We start from the raw sequence: 23,745 nt of genomic DNA, 5'->3' as shown, positions 1-23,745 counted from the left end.
GCAAAAAAACAAAAACAAACCCAAAACAAAACCTGGATATCACATAGCTTTTACTCTGGAACTGATGCTGTAACTTGCATATGTTGTAGAACATTTCAGACTGAATACTGGAGCTCTAAGTCTCTGATCTTGTAACTTTTTCTATTAAGTTCAGAAGAAAGCTGCCTAGAGGCAAAGTTCTGAGTATCGGTGTAAATAGAAGACGGTAGGAAATGGTTGTAGTATCTTGTAAGAGATTACAGCATAGTAAATTTGCATCAATGCAGAATCAGTGCAGAATACTCTCTTTCCAAGGTGAAGATGAGTTTACTGTGCTAATTTCTGGAAAAATAGCCAACATTTTGAGGCTTTAAAAAGCTTTTTTATGGTGATGGTTAAGACTGGACTCTGGAGAATAATAATTTTGTATTCTTGCTGAAGTACATAACCTTTCCAGTTCCTTGAAATTACAGACTTCAATTTGAGTTGATGATTTTTTTCCCTGAGAAATAAGTTATCAGAGGATATCAACAAAATTGTTAGCATAGGCATTCTTGGAGGTAAAGCAACTATAATAATAGATCACTCAGCAACAGGTCCTAACAAGCCTTCACCTGGCAGTGGCAGCTGACTCAAGGACAATAGTCTGCTTTATTGAGGTAGCTACCTGCCTAATCTTTACTGTCATTTCACTTATTAATTTCACTACATTTTATTTGGTTGGTAATAGTTCTTACTCTTCTCTTGTTGGAAGGACTACACTGCACCTGTGGAGGTAATTCAACTATATATATAGAGATATATTAATCCTAGGATATTAGGTTTTTAAGATGAATCTGACATTTAGAATTCAGGTCACCAATATGCAACTATTTTATTCGGGTTCAAGTCTTTTTCCACATAGAAGAAACAGAAGTAGGAAACGATGGGTTGTCAAATGTTCTGTTTATAGTAGTAGTTGAGGCTTCAAACAACCAAGATTCAACAAACCCATGGCTCCGTTACTATTAGCCAGAAATCTTTTGTTGGGACCCAATAGTCCAGCACAAGTCATCTTGAATGTGTCTACATCTTCATTAACATGGTACCTTAGGATTCTCTAGTGAGCAGACGTATTTTCATATATGCCTTTCAATCTTCTCCCAAGTACCTGAAGAAATAGGCCATACCTTTCCTCCCTGTCTTGTTCATACAGAAATGCATGTAGCTTGCATTGGTTTCTGGGGTGTGTAGATTTTATCTATTTACATTTTCATTTGACAGTGGGATTCTGAAGATGGTTGCAGCTGATACCTTGATCTGTCTTCCCCATTCATATTTTAATGATTGCTTTCAAGAGGAGAGGCATTCTAGAAACTCTCTCTAAAGAGTTTCTATTCTTTGGCAATGAGCTGGACATCTGGCAGAGTTTAGCAATGACACACAGATACCTTTTTCACATATAGTTCAAGGCATGGCAAAGCATTAATTTAATTAACACACATTTTATGTTCTTCAGATGAATAGTATGAGTATAGCAAGAAAAAAGAAAGAGGCCGGTGAGAATACTGTAGAATCCCAGAAAAATTATTCCAGCAGTAGAGCAATTATTTTTAAAATCTCAAAATATGCAAGAAAGAACCAAGCTACATGTCTAATTCTTTCTTAGGAAAACAAAGTCCCTGAATCAGTGCAGATATATATCCTAAAGACATTTTCTGCTGAGTGCTGCTATGTTTTGTATGTCAGAACCTTGCCTCTCAATTTTCCATGCTCCTGCTGTGTTTTTTCCTGCTTGTACCCTAATGTGTGACCTCAAACTGCTAAGTCCTATTGGCTTTCCCTAATACCTTCTCATCCCCGCTAACCTGCTGTTCCTTTGCAAAATGGTGTCTTGCAGTCCTCCTCTTTGCTAGCTTCTCGACAAAGCACCTCTGATGTCCCAACTGCTGCGGATCTTGTCAGTGCAATAGAAAAACTGGTCAAAAGCAAGCTGGTAAGTCTAGAGTCCTGGGTTCCTGTGAAGAAAAACACCCTGGCTGAGCAATACAATACAATCAGCACCTGGTCCTATTGCTGACTCTCCTTCCTTTCCTTCTCACTTTTCTACAGAGATGTTGAATATCTCTTAACAATCTCATGTTGGTTTTATGTTTGTTTGGTTGACAGAATGTAGCTATGATTTCTAAAAAGGATTGGAAAAAACTCTGATTACATCTATAGACTACCGGGCAGATCTGTAAACCTTATGATTGCAGCCTATTACAATATTTTCTTTTCTTTGGAATATTGAGTGTCATATCAGTGCAAGATGACATAAGTTTCAGTCATGGCAATGTTGTACTGGTGTCAAATATATGTGATTCATTTATAATAGATTTTTCCCCTCTGGAATTAAGAATCATATTTGGAAAATTTAATCGAGGACTGTTTAGTATATTGTTCAAGAAGCCTTCTTTTCCCTATGAGCATAAGATACAGTAATGAAAGCAGCAACAATCGCAAATGATGGATAGAGGCTTCATTTTTATTCACAGTTGCAAGGAAGCAAGCCTAGGTGAAGCAAGTAGGCCATTTCCAAGGAATGGAAGCCTGACCTGCTATAAATAACCTCTCCAAGGCCAAATGCACTTGCTGTGATAGCTCATTATTTTGGTCAAAGGACATTTAATCAACCTCCAAACTCACACATTTTGTATTTTCTCTGTTTGTTTGCTTTGTTCTGTTAGAAATGTAATATAATTGACTGGCTGCCCGGACACGAGAAATAAATAAAAAAATAAATTTTGAACTAAAGTTGCCCTCTTATCTTCATCCAAAGAGGACATTTTTCAAATTATCTGCTCGTATTGGAAAGGTTGAACTGAAGCAGCAGTTCAGTCTTCTAAACCCACTCAAGACTCCTAGTGCCAATTCAATAAAACATGATTTTAGCAGACTGAAAACTTTTTTTTTACTTAACACACTCCACTCTTCTCTTGGCTTTGTGTACCTGACTTCGATGTTGACATCCTAATTTGTTAAACTTTAGCTTCCCATGACACCTGAACTGGGGAACTGTTGGAAGTGCTCGTTGCAAACAAGGATGTGATCCCTGAAATGGAATTCTTACCATATCATATAGTTGGGTGAATTGTGATTCAAACAGGTGTATCCTCCCTTCTTTCCTTTTTCTGGTACCGATGATAGTGCTTTATGTTGTGAAAGCATAACAATGATTCAGATGGGATACCAACAGTCTTTTGAGATGAAACAAATATTGTCTTGAAGAGTAAATATAATGTTTATGTTCTAATGTGCTACAGTTAATGGTGAAAAAATATGTAGAAAGTCACTTACTTTGACATTGACATGAAATTTTACCAAATGGGTTTGGGCCTCTTTCTCTTGGCATTATGTTGGGTATTTCTGGTCAGTATTCCACATCTGATGTTAAATTTCAATTTTTCATCCTTAAAAAAGAAACAACCTTTGGATTTGTTTCTTTGCAAAAGTGGTCCTTCTGGACTAGTGTGGCATAGCTGGCAGTAGTGTGAGTGGCATCTCATCAGCAGGAGTAAAACAGTTATGGCAGTAAGTGGGGAGGAATGGCATATAAAGTTGTCTTTATCAAGAGAGAAAACTGTCCTTTCAGCTCTGGAGCAGCTCAGAAGCTGCCAGGGACGGTTTTTCTGATAATGGACAGCTTTCTCTTCGATCTCTCCACTGCCTGGTGTTTCTGCACACAGTTTCAGAAAACCTCCTACTGGGGTAATGGAGCATTATACTGGTGCAAGTCACCAAGAAAGATTCTACCCACAGTTAGCTTGCATGTGTCTATGAAACACACAACTGGAGGTGTGCATTAACAATCAGGTACCATTTTGTGTTGAATAATCCAGAGTAATGATGCATCCTTGCTTATTTGGACTAAAAGTACTGCCAAGTAGACCTATAGATCAGATGCAGAAACAAACATAGAAATGGCTTAAAGTGTTATTGTATGCAGTATAGTACACTCAGACTTTAGTGAAATTCACTTCCAGATAATGTGAGGGATTGATATGAATCCTGAATTTAACCTTAGTTTATGAGGGTTTCCGAATATTTTAAGGAAGCACAATGGAGTATGGAGTAGTAACAGTTATATTCTGCTGCCTACAGTCAGTTAATATTGGGGTGGGGGAATAGTAGGTGGTTGTGGGATATACTTAGACAGGAATTGATTTTTTTCTTCCTCAGTAGTGATTACAAAGTTAAAATACCTGAAAATCAAGATCACTATATTGCTTAATATTTTCGTAATTAATTCAGCATCTTGTTTTTTTGTTTTTGTTATTCGGAAGACTTTAGAAGGAGGCTCCTACCGAGGAACCTTGAAAGACACCACTGGATGCTTGAATGAAAATGTGACACCTTCAACTCCTCCTTCAAGAAACCTTGAAGAGGAACAAAAAGCCAAAGCTATGAGAGGCAGGATGTAAGTTAATTGGTTTGTACTGCGAATAGGAAATGAAAAATTATACCTGGAAAGTTAAAAAATGCTGTTATATATACAGTTGAGACTAGTGGGTCGTAGTTCTTTTTGGGTATTTTCTCAGGGTCATAAGAGGGAAGGGAAGGAATGTAGGCACACCTTTAAGACTATCTGGTTTTATATATGTGATGAAAAATGGAAGAAGACAAGTGCTACGTTGGTTTTGAGTCATTGTTTACCATGTTACTATCCCTTTTTCTCTTGTATTCCACGTCTGTAGGATGATAGGATAACTTTAGCCTATTCAGATCTCTTTCTGATGGGCAAGTAACATGGTACGGTGGGTTACTATGAGTATTACGGTGGGTTACTATGAGTTACTATGAGTTTCATCCACATCATCAGAAGAGAATGCTTCTGGAACATGGCCATACAGCCCAGAAAACTCACAGCAGCACAGTGATTCCAGCTATGAAAACCTTCGACAACACATTAACATGATACAGCTCCTTGCTGTATTATAACTGCCCATTTTAATCAATCAGAATTGTCCTGATATCACCCTGGTTTCAGTATAGATTTGTTCAGCAGCTAGATAAAAGATGACCTATGTATTGTTTCTAAATAAGTTTTGAGGTCCAGAAGGGAGTGCAATGGCAATAAAGAATATTCTAGTGGAAAGAAAGAACTCCTAGATATCTGTGCCTTGCTGCTACAACTTACATCTCTTTGGACTTCCAGGTTTGTTCTAAATGAACTAGTGCAGACAGAGAAAGATTACGTCAAAGACTTAGGAATTGTGGTGGAGGTGAGTTAAAACAAATTAGACTGGATATATTTTAACTGTGGCTTTTCAAATTGAATAGCTCTTCAGTAACACTGTGATCTTTGCTCTTTGGGGATTGAAAAATTGATAACTTCATCTGCCCTTTGAGGCACAAGAAATATATTCAAAAGCCTAAAACTCTATGACCCCAGTTTTAACTTGCTACGTATATGTGTGTAAATGAATCTTTTAAGTTGTAAATGGAATGTGAACTTTGTTTTTTTTTTAAAAAAAAATTCACAGCATCCAGTATGCTCAGAATTTTTAAGTCCCTGTTACTGCAGCCTTAAAAATCAATTAATTAATATCATCTCTGATTTTCTGCTTAAAGGGATTTATGAAAAGAATAGAAGAAAAAGGTGTTCCTGATGACATGAAAGGAAAAGACAAGATTGTATTTGGAAACATTCACCAGATATATGACTGGCACAAAGAGTAAGTCTAGAGTCCATTTTAAATGACTACTGCTAAAATTCACAAGATTTACTAAGGTACCGTATATACTCAAGTATAAGCCGACCCAAAGAGCCAAGGCACCTAATTTTACCACACTGGGAAAACGTATTGACTCCAGTATACCGCTTTGAGTCCCCCCAGGGGTGAGAAAGGTGGTATATAAATACTGTAAATAAATAAAATAAATATAAGCCGAGGATGGGAAATGCAGCAGCTACTGGTAAATTACAAAATAAAAATAGATACCAATAAAATTACATTAACTAAAGCATCAGTAGGTTGAATGTTTTTGAATATTAACAGAAAACTGTCATTTAAGATAAGACTGTCCAACCATTATTCTAACCTTCTTCAGTGTAAATGTGATTACATATCCTGCCAATAAAAAAGAGAGTAAAATAATAAATGTAATAAAAATAGTAATAATGTAAATGTAATAATAACAATAATAAATAGAGTAAAATAATAAGTGTAATAATAATAAATGGAGTAAAATAATAACTGTAATAATAATAGAGCAAAATAATAATAATAATAATAATAATAATAATAATAATAATAATAATAGCCACCTTACTTGGATCTGTGCACATTGTTTGAAGATACATCACACAGTCCTAAACGCTTATGAAGTGTTCGACTTGTGATACGAAATCGAGCATATATATATCTCGCTTGCTGTGTCATACTGTGTTTTTGTGTCAGTAAAATAATAATAAATAAAGATAATAAATGTAATGAATATAATCATAATTAAAGAGTAAAATGATAAATAATTTTGACTCGAGTATAAGCTGAGGGGGACTTTTTCAGTGTGAAAAAAGGATTGAAAAGCTCATACTTGAGTATATACAGTATATTTATTTGACTTGAACCACTTCTCTTTCCCTTATTTCCCATTCATTCAAAGTAGTGCGATTTAACAAGTGGCCATAAAAGTGTAGTTTCATTTGCCACAATAGATAATTATGAACATCTGTTAGAATTCAAGATACGTCTCTTACAAGTATCAAGGCAACGCCTCAGGTATATTCTGAAATGGACCACTCTGAAATTAGTTATATCCAACAGTTTGGTATTCACAGATTTGTCTTTACATGTGGATCTTAATTTGCCTCAGAGCTCACAGTGGATCCTTTATATTGAAAGTGATTGAGCGCTGAGTTTCAAACTTCCTATCTTCAGAAAACATCTACCATATTGCTTCTATCAGCTATAGAATAGTTATGATTCAATAGAAAATTCAGGGGCAATCCTACATCTGTCTGTTATTTTTTCATTATAGTTTTTTTCTTGCTGAACTGGAAAAGTGCCTTCAGGAACATGATCGTTTAGCACAGCTCTTCATCAAACACGTGAGTCCCATTTCATGAAAAAAGCTCTTAAATCTATCCTTGTTGTGATGTCCTTATGATATTCTCATGAAAAGGGTACAAAATAAGGACTCAAATGATAGATCACAGTGTCCTGATTTTCCTCGAGCCACAACACCATGTGCATGTGTAGGTGTAGAGTACGTGTATTTTTGGGTGGTTATTTAAAAGAAAATAAAGGTAAGTTTACCTGAATATAACCCTGCCCCTTGGTGGTGCAGCAGTTTAAACCCCTGAGCTGCTGAACTTGTTGACTGAAAGGTTTTTGGGAGCGGGGTGAGCTCTCGCACCTAGGCCCACCTTCTGCCAACCTAGCAGTTCAAAAACATGCAAGTGTGAGTAGATAAATAGGAACTGCTTCTGTGGGAAGGCAACGGCACTCCATGCAGTCATGCTGGCCACATTACCTTGGAGGTGTCTACAGACAACACAGGCTCTTTGGCTTAGAAATGGAGATGAGCACCACCCCCCAGAGTCAGACATGACTAGGCTTAATGTCAAGGGAAAATTTTACCTATTGTATGTTTTACCTGGCCCTTTCTAGTGACATGACTTGAAAGATATATCCCTCTTCCAAAGTGCACAATGTAGTTTCTTACTTTCTAGCCTTTGCATTTAGTTTGCATTTCTTTGAGGAAAGCATTATGATGAAATAAATGTAAACCTCAATGGGTTGAAAGCTATACGACAGCTTCCAATAATTTTCACTCAGTGGTAAAGTTCTTTTTTAAAATACATGTCATTGCAAAACCATGTACAGATAGTTTTGTTTAAAATTAAAAGTAATTGCGAGATGGGCCTGAATCCAGATTTACATCCCACATCACTCATGTACTTGCTGGCTAGCTTTAGGCAAGTCATTAAGGAATTAACAGTAATTTAGGGACCTGTAAGACTGGAGGCTGTAAATTAGCTCATTGGAAGCTGAAGACCTGGAGTTAGAGGAATTTTATGAACCTGCCAGGGATATCTGTATGTAGCTGATGGATCTGATCAAACACTTATCTCGTTCATCATTGTATTCATACATTGGCAATGCTGATGCCTGTAGGAAAGACATGAGGGCAGGTAGCGTCTGCCTACTTATGTTCCTTAGCAACTAATCTTCAGAGGCATACGGTCGGTCTCTGATGGTGGTGGTAATATATAATAATGCTAATGCCAGCTGCTAACATTACCATCCTTGAAAATATTTTCTCAGGCTTATATTTGTGGGCTTTACTATCTCCTGCTTTCTTTTTTCCATAAAAAAGATAGTACTGATAGAGGGCCAGAGTGGTGTAGTGGTTTCAAAATTGGACTCTGCAAACCAGGGATTAAATTCCCTCTTGACTATAGAAGCACATTGGGTGACCTTGGACAAGGCACACTCCCAGCTTCAAAGGAAGGCAGAAGCAAAACCCTATGATAGATTCATTCTAGCACTACCATAAATCAGAAGTTACTGACTTTCTGACAACAAAATCATGGGTTTGGTGGCTATCTCCCAGTCTTCTGATAACAGTAGACAAGGTGGAATGGAATTGAGGAAAGTGCATGCTCTCTCTCCAAGCACCTTCTGCTGATGAGAACAGCTACATTTGCTTTTTACTGCTCTTCATTCAGTACTAAAAGTTGTTGTTGGCTTTAATCTGTAACAGCTGTGTAAATTTTGCTTTCACAGGAGAGGCGATTACACATGTATGTGGTGTACTGTCAAAACAAACCAAAATCTGAATATATCGTAGCAGAATGTGGAGTGTATTTTGAGGTAAGATTTGGCCTTCTTCACAGGATGCTTCATTCATGCTGCAGAATGGCTGTTCTCCTCCCATATTTATACATGTGTTTTGCTATAACCGTGCTAGCCAAGATCTCCTTTCTTGGATTGTTGGCTTTACCCTTCTTTCCTCCCTATTTCTGCATGCATAGCATCATATTTAGCAATCTCTTCCTGCTGCTCTGCCCCACCTGACTCCCTGTTAATTTGTGACTAATAGGTCTCTGTACCTTTATTTTCTTATTTTGTGACATCCATTCTTCTAATAGCTGTCTTACCGGATCTGTAAAGTGTATACATGCAAATATGAGGGATTAAAAAAACCTTTATGCCTGCCACTTGTGGCCATGCTTAGTCTTTGAAAGAAAGACAGGATATACATATATTTTTCTTATTATAGCCTTGATAATGCCTTTTTTTCATTTCATAGGAGATACAGCAAGAAATAAACCAGCGGCTAACTCTTAGTGACTTCTTAATAAAACCCATTCAAAGAATAACCAAGTACCAGCTGCTACTCAAGGTAAAATATAGTACTCTTAATATATGCTCTAGCAGAAACATGGCCTAGGTTTGTACATTTGGGGTTTCTTTGGGTTTTTTGTACTGCATCAAACCCTTTGATTCTGCCTTATATGGTGCTTCCCTTGAATATAAGGACTAGTTTGGAAGCTGCAGTGTGCAAAATGCTCCAGTAGTAGTAACTGATGGGAATCACATAATAAAAATGTCACATCAGGTTATAGCAGTCATTCCCAAACTTTGTTTCTCCTGGTGTTTGGGACTTCAACTCTCAGAAGCCCCAACCAGGTTGGCCAACAATCAGGAATTCTGGGATCTGAAGTCCAAAAACCCTGCAGGACCAAAACCTGAGAACCACTTGTTTAGAGGCAAGTTTGCTTCTGGGTTGAATTTAAGTGTCTGGTTATGACATTCAAGGCCCCAAATGGCTTGGAACTGGGATATTTGATGGTCTCCCTTTGTGTATCTTACCCTTATGATTAGCTGGAATGGTCCTCCTCTGTCTCTAACCTGTGTGAGCATTTTGAAAGATGGTTCCCCAATTGTGATATGCCCTTCCCTTAGAGACCAATTGGGTGGTGTGGGCTTCATTTGGTCCCCAAGTTAAAATATGCCTTCTTATTAAACCTTTGGGGCCTGATTGTTTTTTCTCCAAGTACGACCATAAATTGGTTCGAACATAATATGTTTAAATCTCTTCATTTGTATTTTAATACTATATTGCTTTGAACTGTTGAAATGTTGCAAGTCATTTGAAGACATCTGCCCTTGCGCTTTGTTACTCTGCTGCCTAGTACACATGCCCAGAGTGGAACACGTCTCATCATGCTAAAACAGTGGATGTGGCTCTTAATGAGACATGCTGCATTATCACAGGATGTCTATGCCCTGCACCACTGGATAAATTATACTATTTAGCCAGTATTGCACCACCTGACATCTGCCGGGAAGTAGCAACCAATAATGAAAGGACCAAGGCAGTGACATCTCCAGCCCATCCCCAGTTCAAATATCAGCCAGCATGCCGATGCCTTAAATCAAGAAATAGTTTTCTAAGATCTACAGAGATACTCTCAGGAACTCAGTAAGCAAGAGTTCAAAAGTGGCAGGCTAAAACTTTGAACCTCAACCTATGGCTGATAAAGGATGAGAGACTTCCCCCTGGGCACACAGAAGACTGGGCGACTTGGAAGGCATTAAACAGGCTCTGGCACCACGAGATACAGAGCCAACCTTAAAAAAAATGGGGCCACAAAATGGAGTCCACAACATGCGAGTGTTGAGAAGAGCAAACTACAGACCACTTACTATAATGCAGCCTGAGCCCTACCACATGCACAGCGGAGGACCTTCTTATAGCAACTTTGTTCTTTAAATACAGTATAACTGTACCCTTGGTTTGTTTCTGATAGGATAAATAAATAAATAACTGTTGAAATTGACTTATTCTCATGCTACCCTGAAATCTTGTGAGAAATAGTGAGAGATCGTTATTTTAATAAAACCAAAAAAATGATATGCCAGAACATAAACCCAACTCTTTGATTCAGTTTAAATTTTCATTTCAGTTGTTAACTCTAATAAGGGGTTGGTTCAGTATTTCAACCTTAAAGGGTTTGAAGGGACCACAAAGGCTGTCTTTCCCAATGACACCAGTGGAGAGGTCCACAGCATAGACTCAAAGACTGACCTCTAATGGCTAGAAGCAGATACTACATACAAATGTAAGTGACATACTTTTTAGTCATGTTTCTGAGAATGTTTTCCTTTCCTGTAGGACTTTCTGAAATACAGTGAAAAGGCTGGATTAGAGTGTTCAGAAATAGAGGTATGTTTTATCCATTGTTTTTTCTGTTTTAGTTTTAAACTGTGATTACAGATTACTCCATAATGATTTTAGTTCTGTTATGAACCACCTCCTTTTTTCCTGTCTCTGATAGAAAGCTGTTGACTTGATGTGCCTTGTTCCTAAACGCTGCAATGACATGATGAACCTGGGCCGTCTTCAGGGCTTTGAGGTAAATACTCATGCTAGCTTATTTGTTTGTTTATTATTATTATTATTAATAATAATAATAATAATAATAATAGCACTTTATTTATATTACGCCCTTCTCACCATGAAGGGGACTCAGGGTGGATCACAAGTACACATACATGGCAAACATTCAATGCCGTTTGTATAGACAGTACACAGACAGAACAGAAGGAGGTGTTGTGTCGATGCCATGGACAGTTGGGCTTGAGTCCACAGGGGGTGCTGTTGCTCCATCCTCTATGACGAAGAGCCGTCGGGACTTCCTTATTCCAGCATTTTTAGATCTTTTTCTTTATGGCATTGTAAAACACTTCCCCAGCTTTAGCAGTATCTAATTTTGCTAATTACAGCTAAAGCTGTTTTCGAATTGCTTAGGTAAACAGTGAGCAGGTCTGACGGTCAGCCGCTCACGCCGACCTGGTGTTCAAACTTGCAACCTTTCAGTTGATAGATCTTATAGTTGCTGATGATTTACCAGCGGTGCTAAACCTTCAATGTAGCCCTTATTTCTTTTGAGATGAGACCCAGGATGGCTTCCAAATGTTTACTTGATAAACAAGTTCTTAGCCCAAAAAGATGTGTCCTCAAATAGTGTGTTTTAAAATAGCCTCAATCTTTCTCCCTTAAAAATATGGTTTATATTTGAAAGCACACACATATACACACAAACGCAGTGGTTCACCTGAGAGACATCATTGCCTCATATAAAAATTGTCCCATTTCATGTAATCTGCCTCATTTCCTGCATTCCATATAGCAAGCTGATGCTGTGCCGACATCCATTTTGAGTTAATTTGACACAGACATCTGCTTGAGAGACTGATCAGTGTGAACATCTTAAATGTAGGTGGATCTTCTGTCATACGCTCTTGCCACACATATAGCGAATATACTGTGTGATAAGTGTGCATGCTGTGCTCCTTCTGTTCTTTTTGTTTTTTCTTATACAAAGTGGCAAAATCAAGATTTATTTTTTGGATTTAAAAAAATTTCAAGCCATACATGATTGAATCCATGGATAGAGAAGGCCAACTATATGTATATAATATGCCAGAAATAATTCCATGTCCATGGAGTCCCTGGTGGTGCAGCAGGTTAAACCACTGAGCTGCTCAACTTACTGACTGAAAGATCAGTGGTTTGAAACTGGGGGGCGGGCTGAGCTCTCGCTTTTAGCCCCAGCTTCTGCCAACCTAACCATTCAAAAACATGCAAATGTGAGTAGATCAATAGGTACCGCTCCAGTGGCGCTCCATGAAGTCATGCCGACTACATGACCTAGGCTCTTTGGCTTAGAAATGGAGATGAGCACCACCCCCCAGAGTCAGACACAACTAGACTTAATGTCGGGAAATCTTTACCTTTACCTTTTAAATCCATGTCCATGTTTATGTAGAGATATTCAGCAAGGTGAATATGTCTACATGAACATATAGTACTGAACACTATATAATGAATCTTAGTATCTGAACAAGCACTAATTTCTCACACCCCAAAATCTGATAATATGATAAGATTGGTATATTATGTCTTCACAGCTTGGACGACGGTATCTCAAAGACTCTTTTTTGCATTCCATAGCCTGAGAGTCGCTTTAGAGCCTTCACATACAGAGGTGCTATGGGTTACTATTCACAAACAGAACCTCTTAGGCCATATAAAATCCAGATTATCTGCTTTGAACTGGATTATATGACAGTGTAGAGTCATATAATCCAGTTCAAAGCAGATAATCTGGATTCTCTGCTTTGGTCATTTGGATTATATAGCAGAGTAGAAGGGGACTCAGTCATAGCTCCCGGTTCCCCAGAAAAGCTCACCTGGTGCCCTACTTTTAAAAAATCATATATTTAAATATGCCAGTTAAAGTCTTGTTTTAGCTGGTTTTAAATTACTTTTTACTGCTTTTTAAAATAAAGACTTAATTGGATTTTAGCTACACCTTATCTCTAATTTATGTGTGCTTCTGTCAGAACAATTTGCTATATGACAACCAATTAGCTGAATAAATAAATGCCCTTCTTCTCCCCATATTAACTTTGTTTGCTTTCTTATCTGTCTCAGGGCAAACTGGCAGCCCAAGGGAAGTTATTGCAGCAGGATACTTTCTATGTAACAGAACAGGATTCTGGAGGGCTATCTCGACCAAAGGAGCGCAGAGTTTTCCTCTTTGAGCAAATAGTCATCTTTAGTGAACTACTTAGGAAAGGCTCTCTTACTCCTGGGTACCTATTTAAACGAAGCATAAAGGTAAGACTTACTAAGGATTTGTGGTGATGATTAAGTAGGGAAATGCATTTCCTTTCAGAGTAACTGCACTTTTGTTCTTGCCTTTCGTTTATGGAATACCACATGGTATAGTAGGTTTCGGCTGCTTTATTGCAAGAGAGTGTGAGAGAAAATAATCAGTTTTATGATTTTCCCCTGTCATTTGTTTCCTAATATTGAGAATCACTCTACCACCCTGAGCATGCCTCGATCTCTTCTGTCTTTGGAAACTAAGTGGGGTTGAGCTTCACTTTCATATCTGGATATGAAGTCACATGGAAATAGAATGGTTCCAAGGCAGGACTAAGAAAGAATCAGGCTTAAATTTTGAAAGGCCAATGCCAGTCCAAGTACTGAGTGAGGTGGACCAAGTGCCTGCCCTCACTCTGAGAACGTTTCCTGTTTTCCTTTGCAATTTCAGCTGTGGTTAACTACAGGAGAAAGTATGTGTGTGTGTGTGTGTGTGTGTGTGTGTGTGTGTGTGTGTGTGTTATGCAAGTGTTCCTTACACAGCTGCATGGTCTAAGAGGGGGCTACAAATAGGTATTTGATAAGCATACAAATGCAAAACCACTGAAGAGCTGAACTTCCTGGTACATGCAGATATGTGTATAATTATCCCCACATCTTCCTGGTTGTGCATAAAAAAGCTACTTTGTGAGAAAGAATTTGAAATAATAAGGAAGCAAGGCAGGGGCACAGTCTTTTTCAGTACCCATATCTCCTTGTTTACCCATGTCAAACAGCAAAGCTTTAAGGACAATGTTGTGAAAACTATGAACTATTTATTAGCTCAGGCCTGTACAACATAGGGCTCATGGCCTTGATGCGGCCCATAAATGACTTCCTTGCAGTCTGTGGAGGCTCTGGGCATCGTCTTTTAGAGGAAAGTTATTGGGAGTTTGACTGCTATACTGGGAGTTTGGTCAGCCTTGAATTTTCCTGTGACGTCTCATCAGAGCTCCTCTCAGCAGATGTTAACAGCACCCTCTCCCTTTCCCAGTCCTTAACTCCACCCTTGCCAGGATTTGACAGCTGTACTTACCTCCCTGGAAAGAAGTGAATTAAAGAGGGTGATGTTTCCCTGGAAAGTAGTGATTTTAAAAAGGTGGTGTCTCCTTTGAAAGTTTAAGTGCTGAAACAGAGTACTTTTCTTAAGCATGTGGAGGGACAATCTAATTCAGCCTGCATCTTATAGGCTTACATTTTGGATTTGGTGGGAAAGGAGCAATGTCTGATTGAAAAACCTATACATGGCAATTGGATTGAAATGGTTTTATTGTTCAGTGCCAGCCAATAATGCTGAAAGTAGAGTTTGTCTGCACTTTTCTCTGAGGCACAGAGTGTGACTCAAGACTGAGATAATGTGGCTCACTGAAGACAATCATTTATTACTAACTAGCTTACGTTCCTGGCATTGTTTGGGCATGCATTTTCTGATACTAATTATTAGTAATACTAATTGTTAGCATTATGACTGCTTAGTAATACAAGCTTGAAAGCATTTTTTTCAGATTTTCTTACTGTTTACATTTAGTTAGTGATTTTTTCATATTAATGTGATTTCATAATAAATAGAAATCTTACACAATAAGTTAAATTAATTGATATTAATTGAAACTTCATTTTTATAATATGGTTTATTTGCGTAATCGTTTATTCATTAATACTGAAAACCTATCTGCAGCCCAAAGTGGTTTCACCTATTTTCATTTCAGGCCCTTACTACTTCCAAGTTGTGCAGGCATGATGTAGCTAAACAGGCTAAACATTCCACAAAATAAAGCTCAAGAAGCACAGTGATTGAGCAAATCATTCAATAGTCTTCCTCTTAGAGAAGCGCAATATTCTGTTGATGCTCATTAGCTGGCAAGATGCCAAGAAAGCAATTTCATTTTGAAAGACCTTATTGTACAGCCATTTGTGTTTTGCTAATTAGTAGCAGATCTCACTGTAATGGCATTGCATTTTTAAAGATTGCAGTAATTCAAGGATAATTCAGCAGTTATTGAATGTACTTGGCATAATAGTCGTAGAACCAAACTGAAAGCCAAATATTATTTTCTGATATGTTAGACTTCTCGAGAATCCCTTATTTAGAAAGGCAGACCTAACTGTGCTGTCCCTCAGATTGTTGTTCCCTGCAGCATGATTGACCTGAAAGTAATCTTTGATTCCCTTGAGCTGACAGTGAGCTTTCTTCTATATGCATTCAGATGACATACCTAATCCTTGAAGAAAATGTGGACAATGATCCTTGCAAATTTGCTCTCATGAGTCGAGAAACATCAGAAAGGCTCGTCTTGCAGGCAGCCAATCCTGAAATCCAGCAAGCTTGGGTGCAGGACATCAATCAAGTGTTGGACACACAGAGGGACTTCTTAAATGGTAGGTACTTCTTCTCTGGAACTTGCACTAAAGTCCAAAGGCTTTGTGGTGAGCTCTGCATGCAACCTTATTTTGCATGCAACCTCAATCCTACTTCCACATAGTATTACTTTTATTGGCCTTATCCATCTTGGTTATGCTCCCAAAACTGCTGCCATCTTCCACATATATGAGGTGTAACAAGAGGAAAAAGTGGTGTGTGTTGAAGAAAAAATCCATTTTTAAAAAAAGCTCAAACAGTTTCTCCCGCTTTCTTTTTCAAAGTAACCTAGCCAGACTTCAGCTGATGCTCCATCATCTATAGAATTTAGAATGGTATACTTTTATGTCAACAACTACCCCTATTTAAAACAATGTGGATGAATATAAAAAATCAGTTACAAAAAGTAACTTATCGTAACTACCATTTAGGATGGATCATTTTTTTCTCATAAGATATCCTTTACTGTAGCACCAAGTGTAATCCACTGCTTTTTAAATTGGGCCCAGACCCCAAATGGGGTCCCCTTAGCTCAGTCTTGAGGTCATGAAAAATTTGGCAACCATAAATGGTTTTTGAACACCACCTAGACATTTTCACAAATCTGTCAACAGCAATGTGTAGCAACAGTAGACTGCAAAAATTGTTTCATTCTTCATTACAACGAAAATCGGCCTGTTTAGCAAATGCTGATTTATTATCAGTAAACATTTTACTTTCTCATTTTATCATTTTACCTATTCTTCTTTCTGTATCTCTTTCATACAACTGATTTCATTGTCCAGCAATAACATGTCCAGGATATCTCTTTCTCTGCTTGAAGAAAGAGACTCCTGTTAGGATTTATTTATTTATTTACTATGTTTCTACCCCGCTCTATCTCACCCCGAGCAGCTTGCAGTTTTGTAATTTCAATGTTATGTTGCAATACAAAAATATAAATACATCATCTTAAGCAATAAAACAATTAAAACATATAAATACAGTTAAAACTGTTAAAACAGCCCTGAAAAATAAGAGGATAGGTGGGCTGAGAGTGTCTTTATACATGGGATACTAGTCTCCCCACATTCTTTTCAAATACTGTAAATTTATTTATTTACACTATTTATACCCTGCCCTTGTCAACCCTGAAGGAGACTCTGAGTGGCCTTATAAAGGCAACAATTTGATGCCATATACACAACAGACATGAAATAAACATATACATTAAAACATGCATTTAAAATCAAATAAAGATTAAAAAACATTATTAAAACCAAGCAATCTGAGATCATAGTCACAAAGCTGTTATAATTGTCATTGTATATTTCCATCGTCACTTATTGTACTGCACTATTGGCAAAAGTCTTGGTTGCAATGCCATGTTTTTACATGCTTTCTGGAGGTCAGGAGGGAAGGAGCTGAGTGATTTTGATGGGGAGGGAGTTCCATAGCCACCACTGAGAAACTTACTTACTTAGGCGATCCCTCGTTGGACGAGTAAGATGGTCTTCCATCATGGGTTTCCTTGTGGGTCCGTAGGTGGCTGTGGAGCCCTATTCTTGCTCTGCATCTTCTTCCGCAGTGAGGGCATTAGTTTCCAGGTGGAAGGCGGTCCCAGTCGGGGTTGGCTTGACGCGCCTTCCTCCTGGCACGTTTCTCTCTTTCACCCTCCACTCGTGCCTCCTCGAATTCTGCAGCACTGCTGGTCACAGCTGACCTCCAGCTGGAGCGCTCAAGGGCCAGGGCCTCCCAGTTCTCAGTGTCTATGCCAGAGTTTTTAAGGTTGGCTTTGAGCCCATCTTTAAATCTCTTTTCCTGCCCACCAACATTCCGTTTTCTGTTCTTGAGTTCGGAGTAGAGCAACTGCTTTGGGAGACGGTGGTCAGGCATCCGGACAACGTGGCCTGTCCAGCGGAGTTGATGTTGGAGGACCATCGCTTCAATGCTGGTGGTCTTTGCTTCTTCCAGCACGCTGATGTTTGTCCGCCTGTCTTCCCAGGAGATTTGCAGGATTTTCCGGAGGCAGCGCTGATGGAATCGTTCCAGGAGCTGCATGTGACGTCTGTAGACAGTCCACGTCTCACAGGCATATAGCAGGGTTGGGAGGACAATAGCTTTATAGACAAGCACCTTGGTATCCCTACGGATGTCCCGGTCCTCAAAAACTCTCTGCTTCATTCGGGAAAATGCTGCACTTGCAGAGCTCAGGCGGTGTTGTATTTCGGCGTCGATGTTGACTTTGGTGGAGAGGTGGCTGCCAAGGTAGCGGAAATAGTCGACATTTTCTAATGTTACACCATTAAGCTGTATCTCTGGCATTGGAGAGGGGACGGCTGGTGACTGCTGGAACAGCACTTTGGTTTTCTCGATGTTCAGTGACAGGCCAAGCTTTGTGTATGCTTCTGCAAAGGTGTTGAGAGTGGCTTGTAGATCTTCTTCTGTATGTGCACAGACGACATTGTCATCAGCATACTGGAGTTCTATAACAGATGTTGTTGTGACCTTGGTTTTGGCTTTCAGTCTGCTGAGGTTGAATAGCTTGCCGTCTGTCCGATAGATGATTTCCACTCCGGTGGGAAGCTTCCCATCAACAAGGTGAAGTATCATGGCGATGAAGATGGAGAATAAAGTTGGGGCAATAACACATCCCTGTTTGACACCCGATTCCACCTTAAATGGGTCACTTTGGGAGCCATTGCTGTCCAAGACTGTTGGCATCATGTCATCGTGGAGGAGCCGCAGGATGTTCACGAATTTGCTTGGGCACCCGATTTTGTGGAGGATGGTCCAGAGAGCGCTGCGATTCACTGTGTCGAATGCCTTTGCAAGGTCGATGAATGCCATGTACAGAGGTTGATTTTGTTCTCTGCATTTTTCTTGGAGCTGTCGTGCAGTGAAGATCATGTCCACAGTTCCTCTGGAGGGGCGGAAGCCGTTCTGGGATTCTGGGAGAGTGTCTTCTGAGAGGGGCAGAAGGCGGTTTGCAAGGATTCTTGCGAGGATTTTTCCAGCAGAGGTTAGAAGGGAGATACCTCGATAGTTTCCGCAGTCTGTTCTTTCCCCTTTTTTGAAGAGGGTGATGATGGTGGCATCCTTGAAGTCTGCTGGGATTTTCTCGGTCACCCACACTTTTTCTATGAGCTGGTGGAGTTGGTGTGTCAGCGCAGGTCCTCCCTCTTTAAAGATTTCAGCAGGGATCCCATCCGGTCCGCTGGCTTTGTTGTTCTTTTGTTGGCTGATGGCATTGCTGACTTCTTCCAAACTAGGCAGTGCTGCAAGCTCATCCCTGGTTTGTTGTTGCGGGATTTGTGAGAGGACCTCTTCGGCCACACTGGAGCTGCGGTTTAGGAGGCTTTGGTAGTGTTCTTTCCAACGTAGTGCAATTGACTTTTGGTCCTTCAGGAGTTTGGTTCCGTCTGATGAGCGTAGAGGCTGTATGCCATGGTTTCTTGGCCCATAGATGACCTTTGTGGCTTTGAAAAATCCTTGAGCATTATGGGTATCTGCCAGGTGTTGGATTTCTTCAGCCTTCTTTGTCCACCAGATGTTCTTGAGTTCTCTTGTCCTTCTTTGGACCTCAGCTTTTGCACTGGCGTAGATCTTTTTCTTAGCAGCACAGTTGATGTCTCTCTGCCATGTTTGGAAGGCTTTCCTTTTCTTGTTGATTAGCTGTTGGATCTCGATGTCATTTTCGTCAAACCACTGAGAAAGCCCTATCTCTCGTCCCCATCAGTCACTCTTGCGAAAGAGGTAGGACCGAGGACAGGGCCTCCCCAGACAATCTTAATGTCTGAGTTGATTCGTAAAGGGAGATGCATTTGGACAGGTAAGCTGGGCCAGAATCGTTTAGGGCTTTATAGACTAAAGCCATCACTATGAATTGTGCTGATAGCAGACAGGCAGCCAGTGGAGCTGATGCAACAAGGGGGTTGTATGCTCCCTATATGCCGCTCCGGTGAGGAATCTGGCTTCCATCCATTGGACCACTTGAAGCTTCTGAACAGTCTTCAAAGGCAACCCCACAAAGAGCATGTTGCAGTAGTCTATTTGGGATGTAACAAGCGCGTGGACCACTGTGGCCAATATACTGATCAATATATAGTAGACTTGCATCCTGGACAAAAGATGGAGAATTTTATTTATGCTATGTAACTTGCTGTAAAACCTATAAATATGTGCAAGTAGGTGATAAACATGCATAGAAATGGTTTTTGGAAGTGTTGCTTCATTTTTTTATTCTTATTGAAAAACTGGAATTCTGTGTTTTGATTTGTGTGGGGTTTTTTTGCCTATTTCATGTAGCAGTATTTGAACTTTATATAAGAAAAATGAGTAATGAGAGCTTCTTTATAAATTCAAGTAGAATTAAAATGCTCCACAAGTTTTGGAGAAGCATGACTCTTCCAGATTATTGCTATCATCACCCTGATGTGGGAGTTGGCAGATGTCACACTGAGCCCTGAAAGGTCCAAAGCTATAGCATTGAATGTGGTCCTGTATTTGCTCAAATAACACTACCTAATATTTCCTCCCTATTTCATAACAAGAATTTTCATTGTCTTCCTATTTTGTGCCTAAAATGTATGTAAGAATGCCCTTCTATATAATGTGTTGTTTGGAGCATGGTGTCCCTCACATGAGGGCATACAACAAGATTTCAATTGGGAGGCCCAAACTAATGGTTAGTATTCTGCTCTAGCACTACAGTCTCCTATAGAGTATCAACGCAAAGAAAGCAGTTCAGCTGTCATGAGACCACAGGCCAGCAGGGTACCCCAGCCCATCACCAGACCCTATTCCTCAGGTCCTGTTGGGTCTGATAAACCTTTGAAGGCAACCATGCGTAACCCATCTCTTCCACCTCTGAAGATATCTACCTCCAATGGCAGCACCGGACATGAGCAACATCAGATTGGGGAAAAATATGAACAAAGCAAGGTATGTCATTTTTGCTATCTTTCTTGGCCCTTATTTGTCACTATCATTTAAAATTTGTCTGCCTACTACCATAGACAGTGGAGCAAGTGTCTGATCTGGTTAATCAATATGTAAGTGGTAATTGCTGATCCAAGAAGTAATAGTCTTTATTTCTCCTATGGGAGATATGCGTGGTGCTGTTGAAAAAAATGCAAGCAAGCAGGAAGAGAAATATTTTTTTTCACCTTGCATTTTTTAGCAATGTGGCTGCCTTTCAAGCTGGGTCTGGCTCCTTGCTCGCACTTCACAGGCAGAGCAGGTTATCTGTCAATCAATCTTAACACCTAAAATGTGAGAGCCAGTCGCATTTTCCCAGCTCCATCCTTCCTCTGCTCATTTCAGGATAGGGCTTTATCACTTTTCCAACTAAATCTGTTTTGCTTCACTATTTGTACTGTATTCTGTGAAGGTCTTATCTGGATAGTTCCACTCTAACATGCTAGACTCATCTCAGTGTTTCTGGCTGCTGTTTGATGAGATCATCTGCTCTTTAGTTCTTATCACCGTAATGGGGCTGGTTCTGTTGAAGGGAATGCCCAGAGAATACGATCACAGCCTCTCTTCTGATGAGGTGGTGGTGTATGGGATCATGGAAGAAGCACATTTGAGGTGTGTAGAAGATGTGGACCAGAGTCTGGAGATGGGTTATTTTGGGGCAATGATTGTGGCTGAGAGTATGATCTGTGAGTGTAACAAGTAACAACTGCTTCAGATCTTCTTACTTTCCTCCTCCTGCCCAAGATAGGCAGAAACTTCCTGGGAGTTATTCATCTAAATAATTCATTTAAATAATTGAAATGGCAAGGATTTTAGAGTATCAAGAGAAAGGGCGCACAGGCTCAATTCACAGCTTTCTACTCGGTATCATCTGTCAGAGTCCTCCCTCCTCAGGAGGAGATCTGAGATTGTATCAAGCAAGCATCTTTTGCAGTTTCTCTTCCTCTTGACAAGGAAGAAAGAGAGGGATTCTCTGTCTCAATGTTTTTCTCTATGGTTGTCTGCCTACTACCATAGACAGTGGAGCAAGTGTCTGATCTGGTCTTTTTAAGGAAGATGGAAAAGACTTGGGGTTTGCCTGTAAATCTGGCATGGGCAAACATCGGCCTTCCTGGGGTTTTGGACTTCAGCTCCCAGAAATCCCAGCCAGCTTACTGGCTGTTAGAAATTGTGGGAGTTGAAGTCCAAAACACCTGGAGGACCGACATTTGCCCATGTCTCCTATTAACAGCAAGAGTACTGGCATAACTAATGAAACAGTGCCAGAGATCAGATCTAAGGCCAGACACAATGATACTGTTGCTTCCTTCCCCAGTTGTTTATGGAGGTTATGGGGAGGGGGGGGGAGAATGACCCCATTCAGGGGTGGAGAATGTGATATCTGCTGTTGCTAGGTGCTTTTATTCATTGTCGCCTGATATGATGAAGAAATTAAGCTCCTGCTTTTTCTGCTCCTATGGTTGGATTAGTGTCATGTTTATTTATAAGCAATTGAGATGATTATCTTAAGAATCCAGAAGAAGGTTGAAATGCTTTTGAGAAAGTTTATGAGGCCTCAAATCTTGCAGTTCATGCTGCTTCTGTAACTTCCTTATTTGCTAGGATTTTAATTGAAAAGTCCTTTCAGACAGCAGCTCAGTCCTTGTGCCAGTCAGCTTTCATATGATATTGTTTCTTGTGCCCACTTTTTGCTTGATATTCAAGCAGTGCTTCTTGTAGTTCAGAGCACGGTCCAGAGTGACTCCCAGGTATTTGGGTGTGCTGCAGTGCTCCAGTGGGATTCCTTCCCAGGTAATCCTCAGAGCTCGAGAAGCTTGTCTGTTCTTAAGGTTAAAAGCACATGTCTCTGTTTTAGATGGATTAGGTATCAGCTGGTTTTATCTGTAATACGCAGTAAGAGCACCTAAAGCTTTGGAGAGCATCTGTTCAACCATCTCAAAGCTCCCTGCTTGAGAAGTAATGGCACGATTGTCAGCATAGATGAAACTGTCTGTCCCTTCTGGCAGTGGCTGATAATTTGTGTAAATGTTGAACATTAATGGAGCAAGCACGCTCCTGTTCAGCTTCTCTGGCCCTGGAATTCAACAAAAAAGCTCCTTTATGTAGCAGATTTCCTATGAGGCAGGTGAGGTGGTAGTCCTGTGTGATATTATAAATTTTCTCAGGATAAGGCAATGATTTACGGTGCCATAGGCTGCCTACAGGTATATGAAGACAGCTCCTGTAATTTGCTGCCTTTCAAAACCGTCTTGTATGTGGCAAGTCAGGTTCAACACTTGTGATGTGCAGCTTTTGCCTTTCCTGAAGCCAGCTTGCTGTGGGATCATAAATGTTTTCCATGATTCTTTGCAGAATAAGTCTCTCCAGAACTTTGTAAAGATGGCACAGCAAGGAGATTGGTCTATAGCTTTTTGGATAATGATCAGTTGCCTGGTTTCATGATGGCAATGACTCTTGCTTTCCTCCAGATTTTGGGGATATGACAGGAATGCAATGCAGTTGTTCAGTGGCCAGTACCTTGCTTTTGGGCCAAAGTTCTTAATTTGCTCCATCCATAGATCACCCAGTCCAGCTGCTTTGCCATTTTTGCATTTGTTGAGGGCCATGTTCAATACAGTAAATGTAAAAGGTTCATAAAGGTTGTTGTTCTCATTATCTGGTTGTCTGACTATTGATTTCTTTCCTACTTTGGTGGCAAGGTTGGGTTTCCCATTCTTCAGAAATTGATGAGCTATCTCATCTGCCTTTATATTGACATGAGT

General features: G+C 39.7%; 1 protein-coding gene across 10 annotated transcripts in view; it reads left to right on the top strand.

The window, feature by feature from the left end:
* Positions 1–23,745, top strand: part of KALRN (kalirin RhoGEF kinase) — a 607,994-nt gene that overhangs the window by 549,602 nt on the left and 34,647 nt on the right. For 8 of the 10 annotated variants that reach the window (XM_067473328.1, XM_067473327.1, XM_060774943.2 and 5 more), the window contains 12 exons: positions 1,859–1,954; positions 4,284–4,417; positions 5,156–5,222; positions 5,572–5,675; positions 6,982–7,051; positions 8,733–8,819; positions 9,259–9,351; positions 11,128–11,178; positions 11,291–11,368; positions 13,453–13,638; positions 15,873–16,044; positions 20,709–20,947. In XM_067473328.1, coding sequence (XP_067329429.1) covers positions 1,859–1,954; positions 4,284–4,417; positions 5,156–5,222; positions 5,572–5,675; positions 6,982–7,051; positions 8,733–8,819; positions 9,259–9,351; positions 11,128–11,178; positions 11,291–11,368; positions 13,453–13,638; positions 15,873–16,044; positions 20,709–20,947 — 1,377 coding nt within the window. The remainder of the gene's footprint in view (positions 1–1,858; positions 1,955–4,283; positions 4,418–5,155; positions 5,223–5,571; positions 5,676–6,981; positions 7,052–8,732; positions 8,820–9,258; positions 9,352–11,127; positions 11,179–11,290; positions 11,369–13,452; positions 13,639–15,872; positions 16,045–20,708; positions 20,948–23,745) is intronic. The other 2 variants (XM_060774970.2, XM_060774960.2) reach the window with 1 other exon arrangement.

The sequence above is a fragment of the Anolis sagrei genome, chromosome 1 (assembly GCF_037176765.1).
Source record: "Anolis sagrei isolate rAnoSag1 chromosome 1, rAnoSag1.mat, whole genome shotgun sequence".
NCBI classification, from domain to species: domain Eukaryota; kingdom Metazoa; phylum Chordata; class Lepidosauria; order Squamata; family Dactyloidae; genus Anolis; species Anolis sagrei.
The sequence above is the reverse complement of the archived record's forward strand: the minus strand, read 5'-3'. Positions and strand labels throughout refer to the sequence as shown.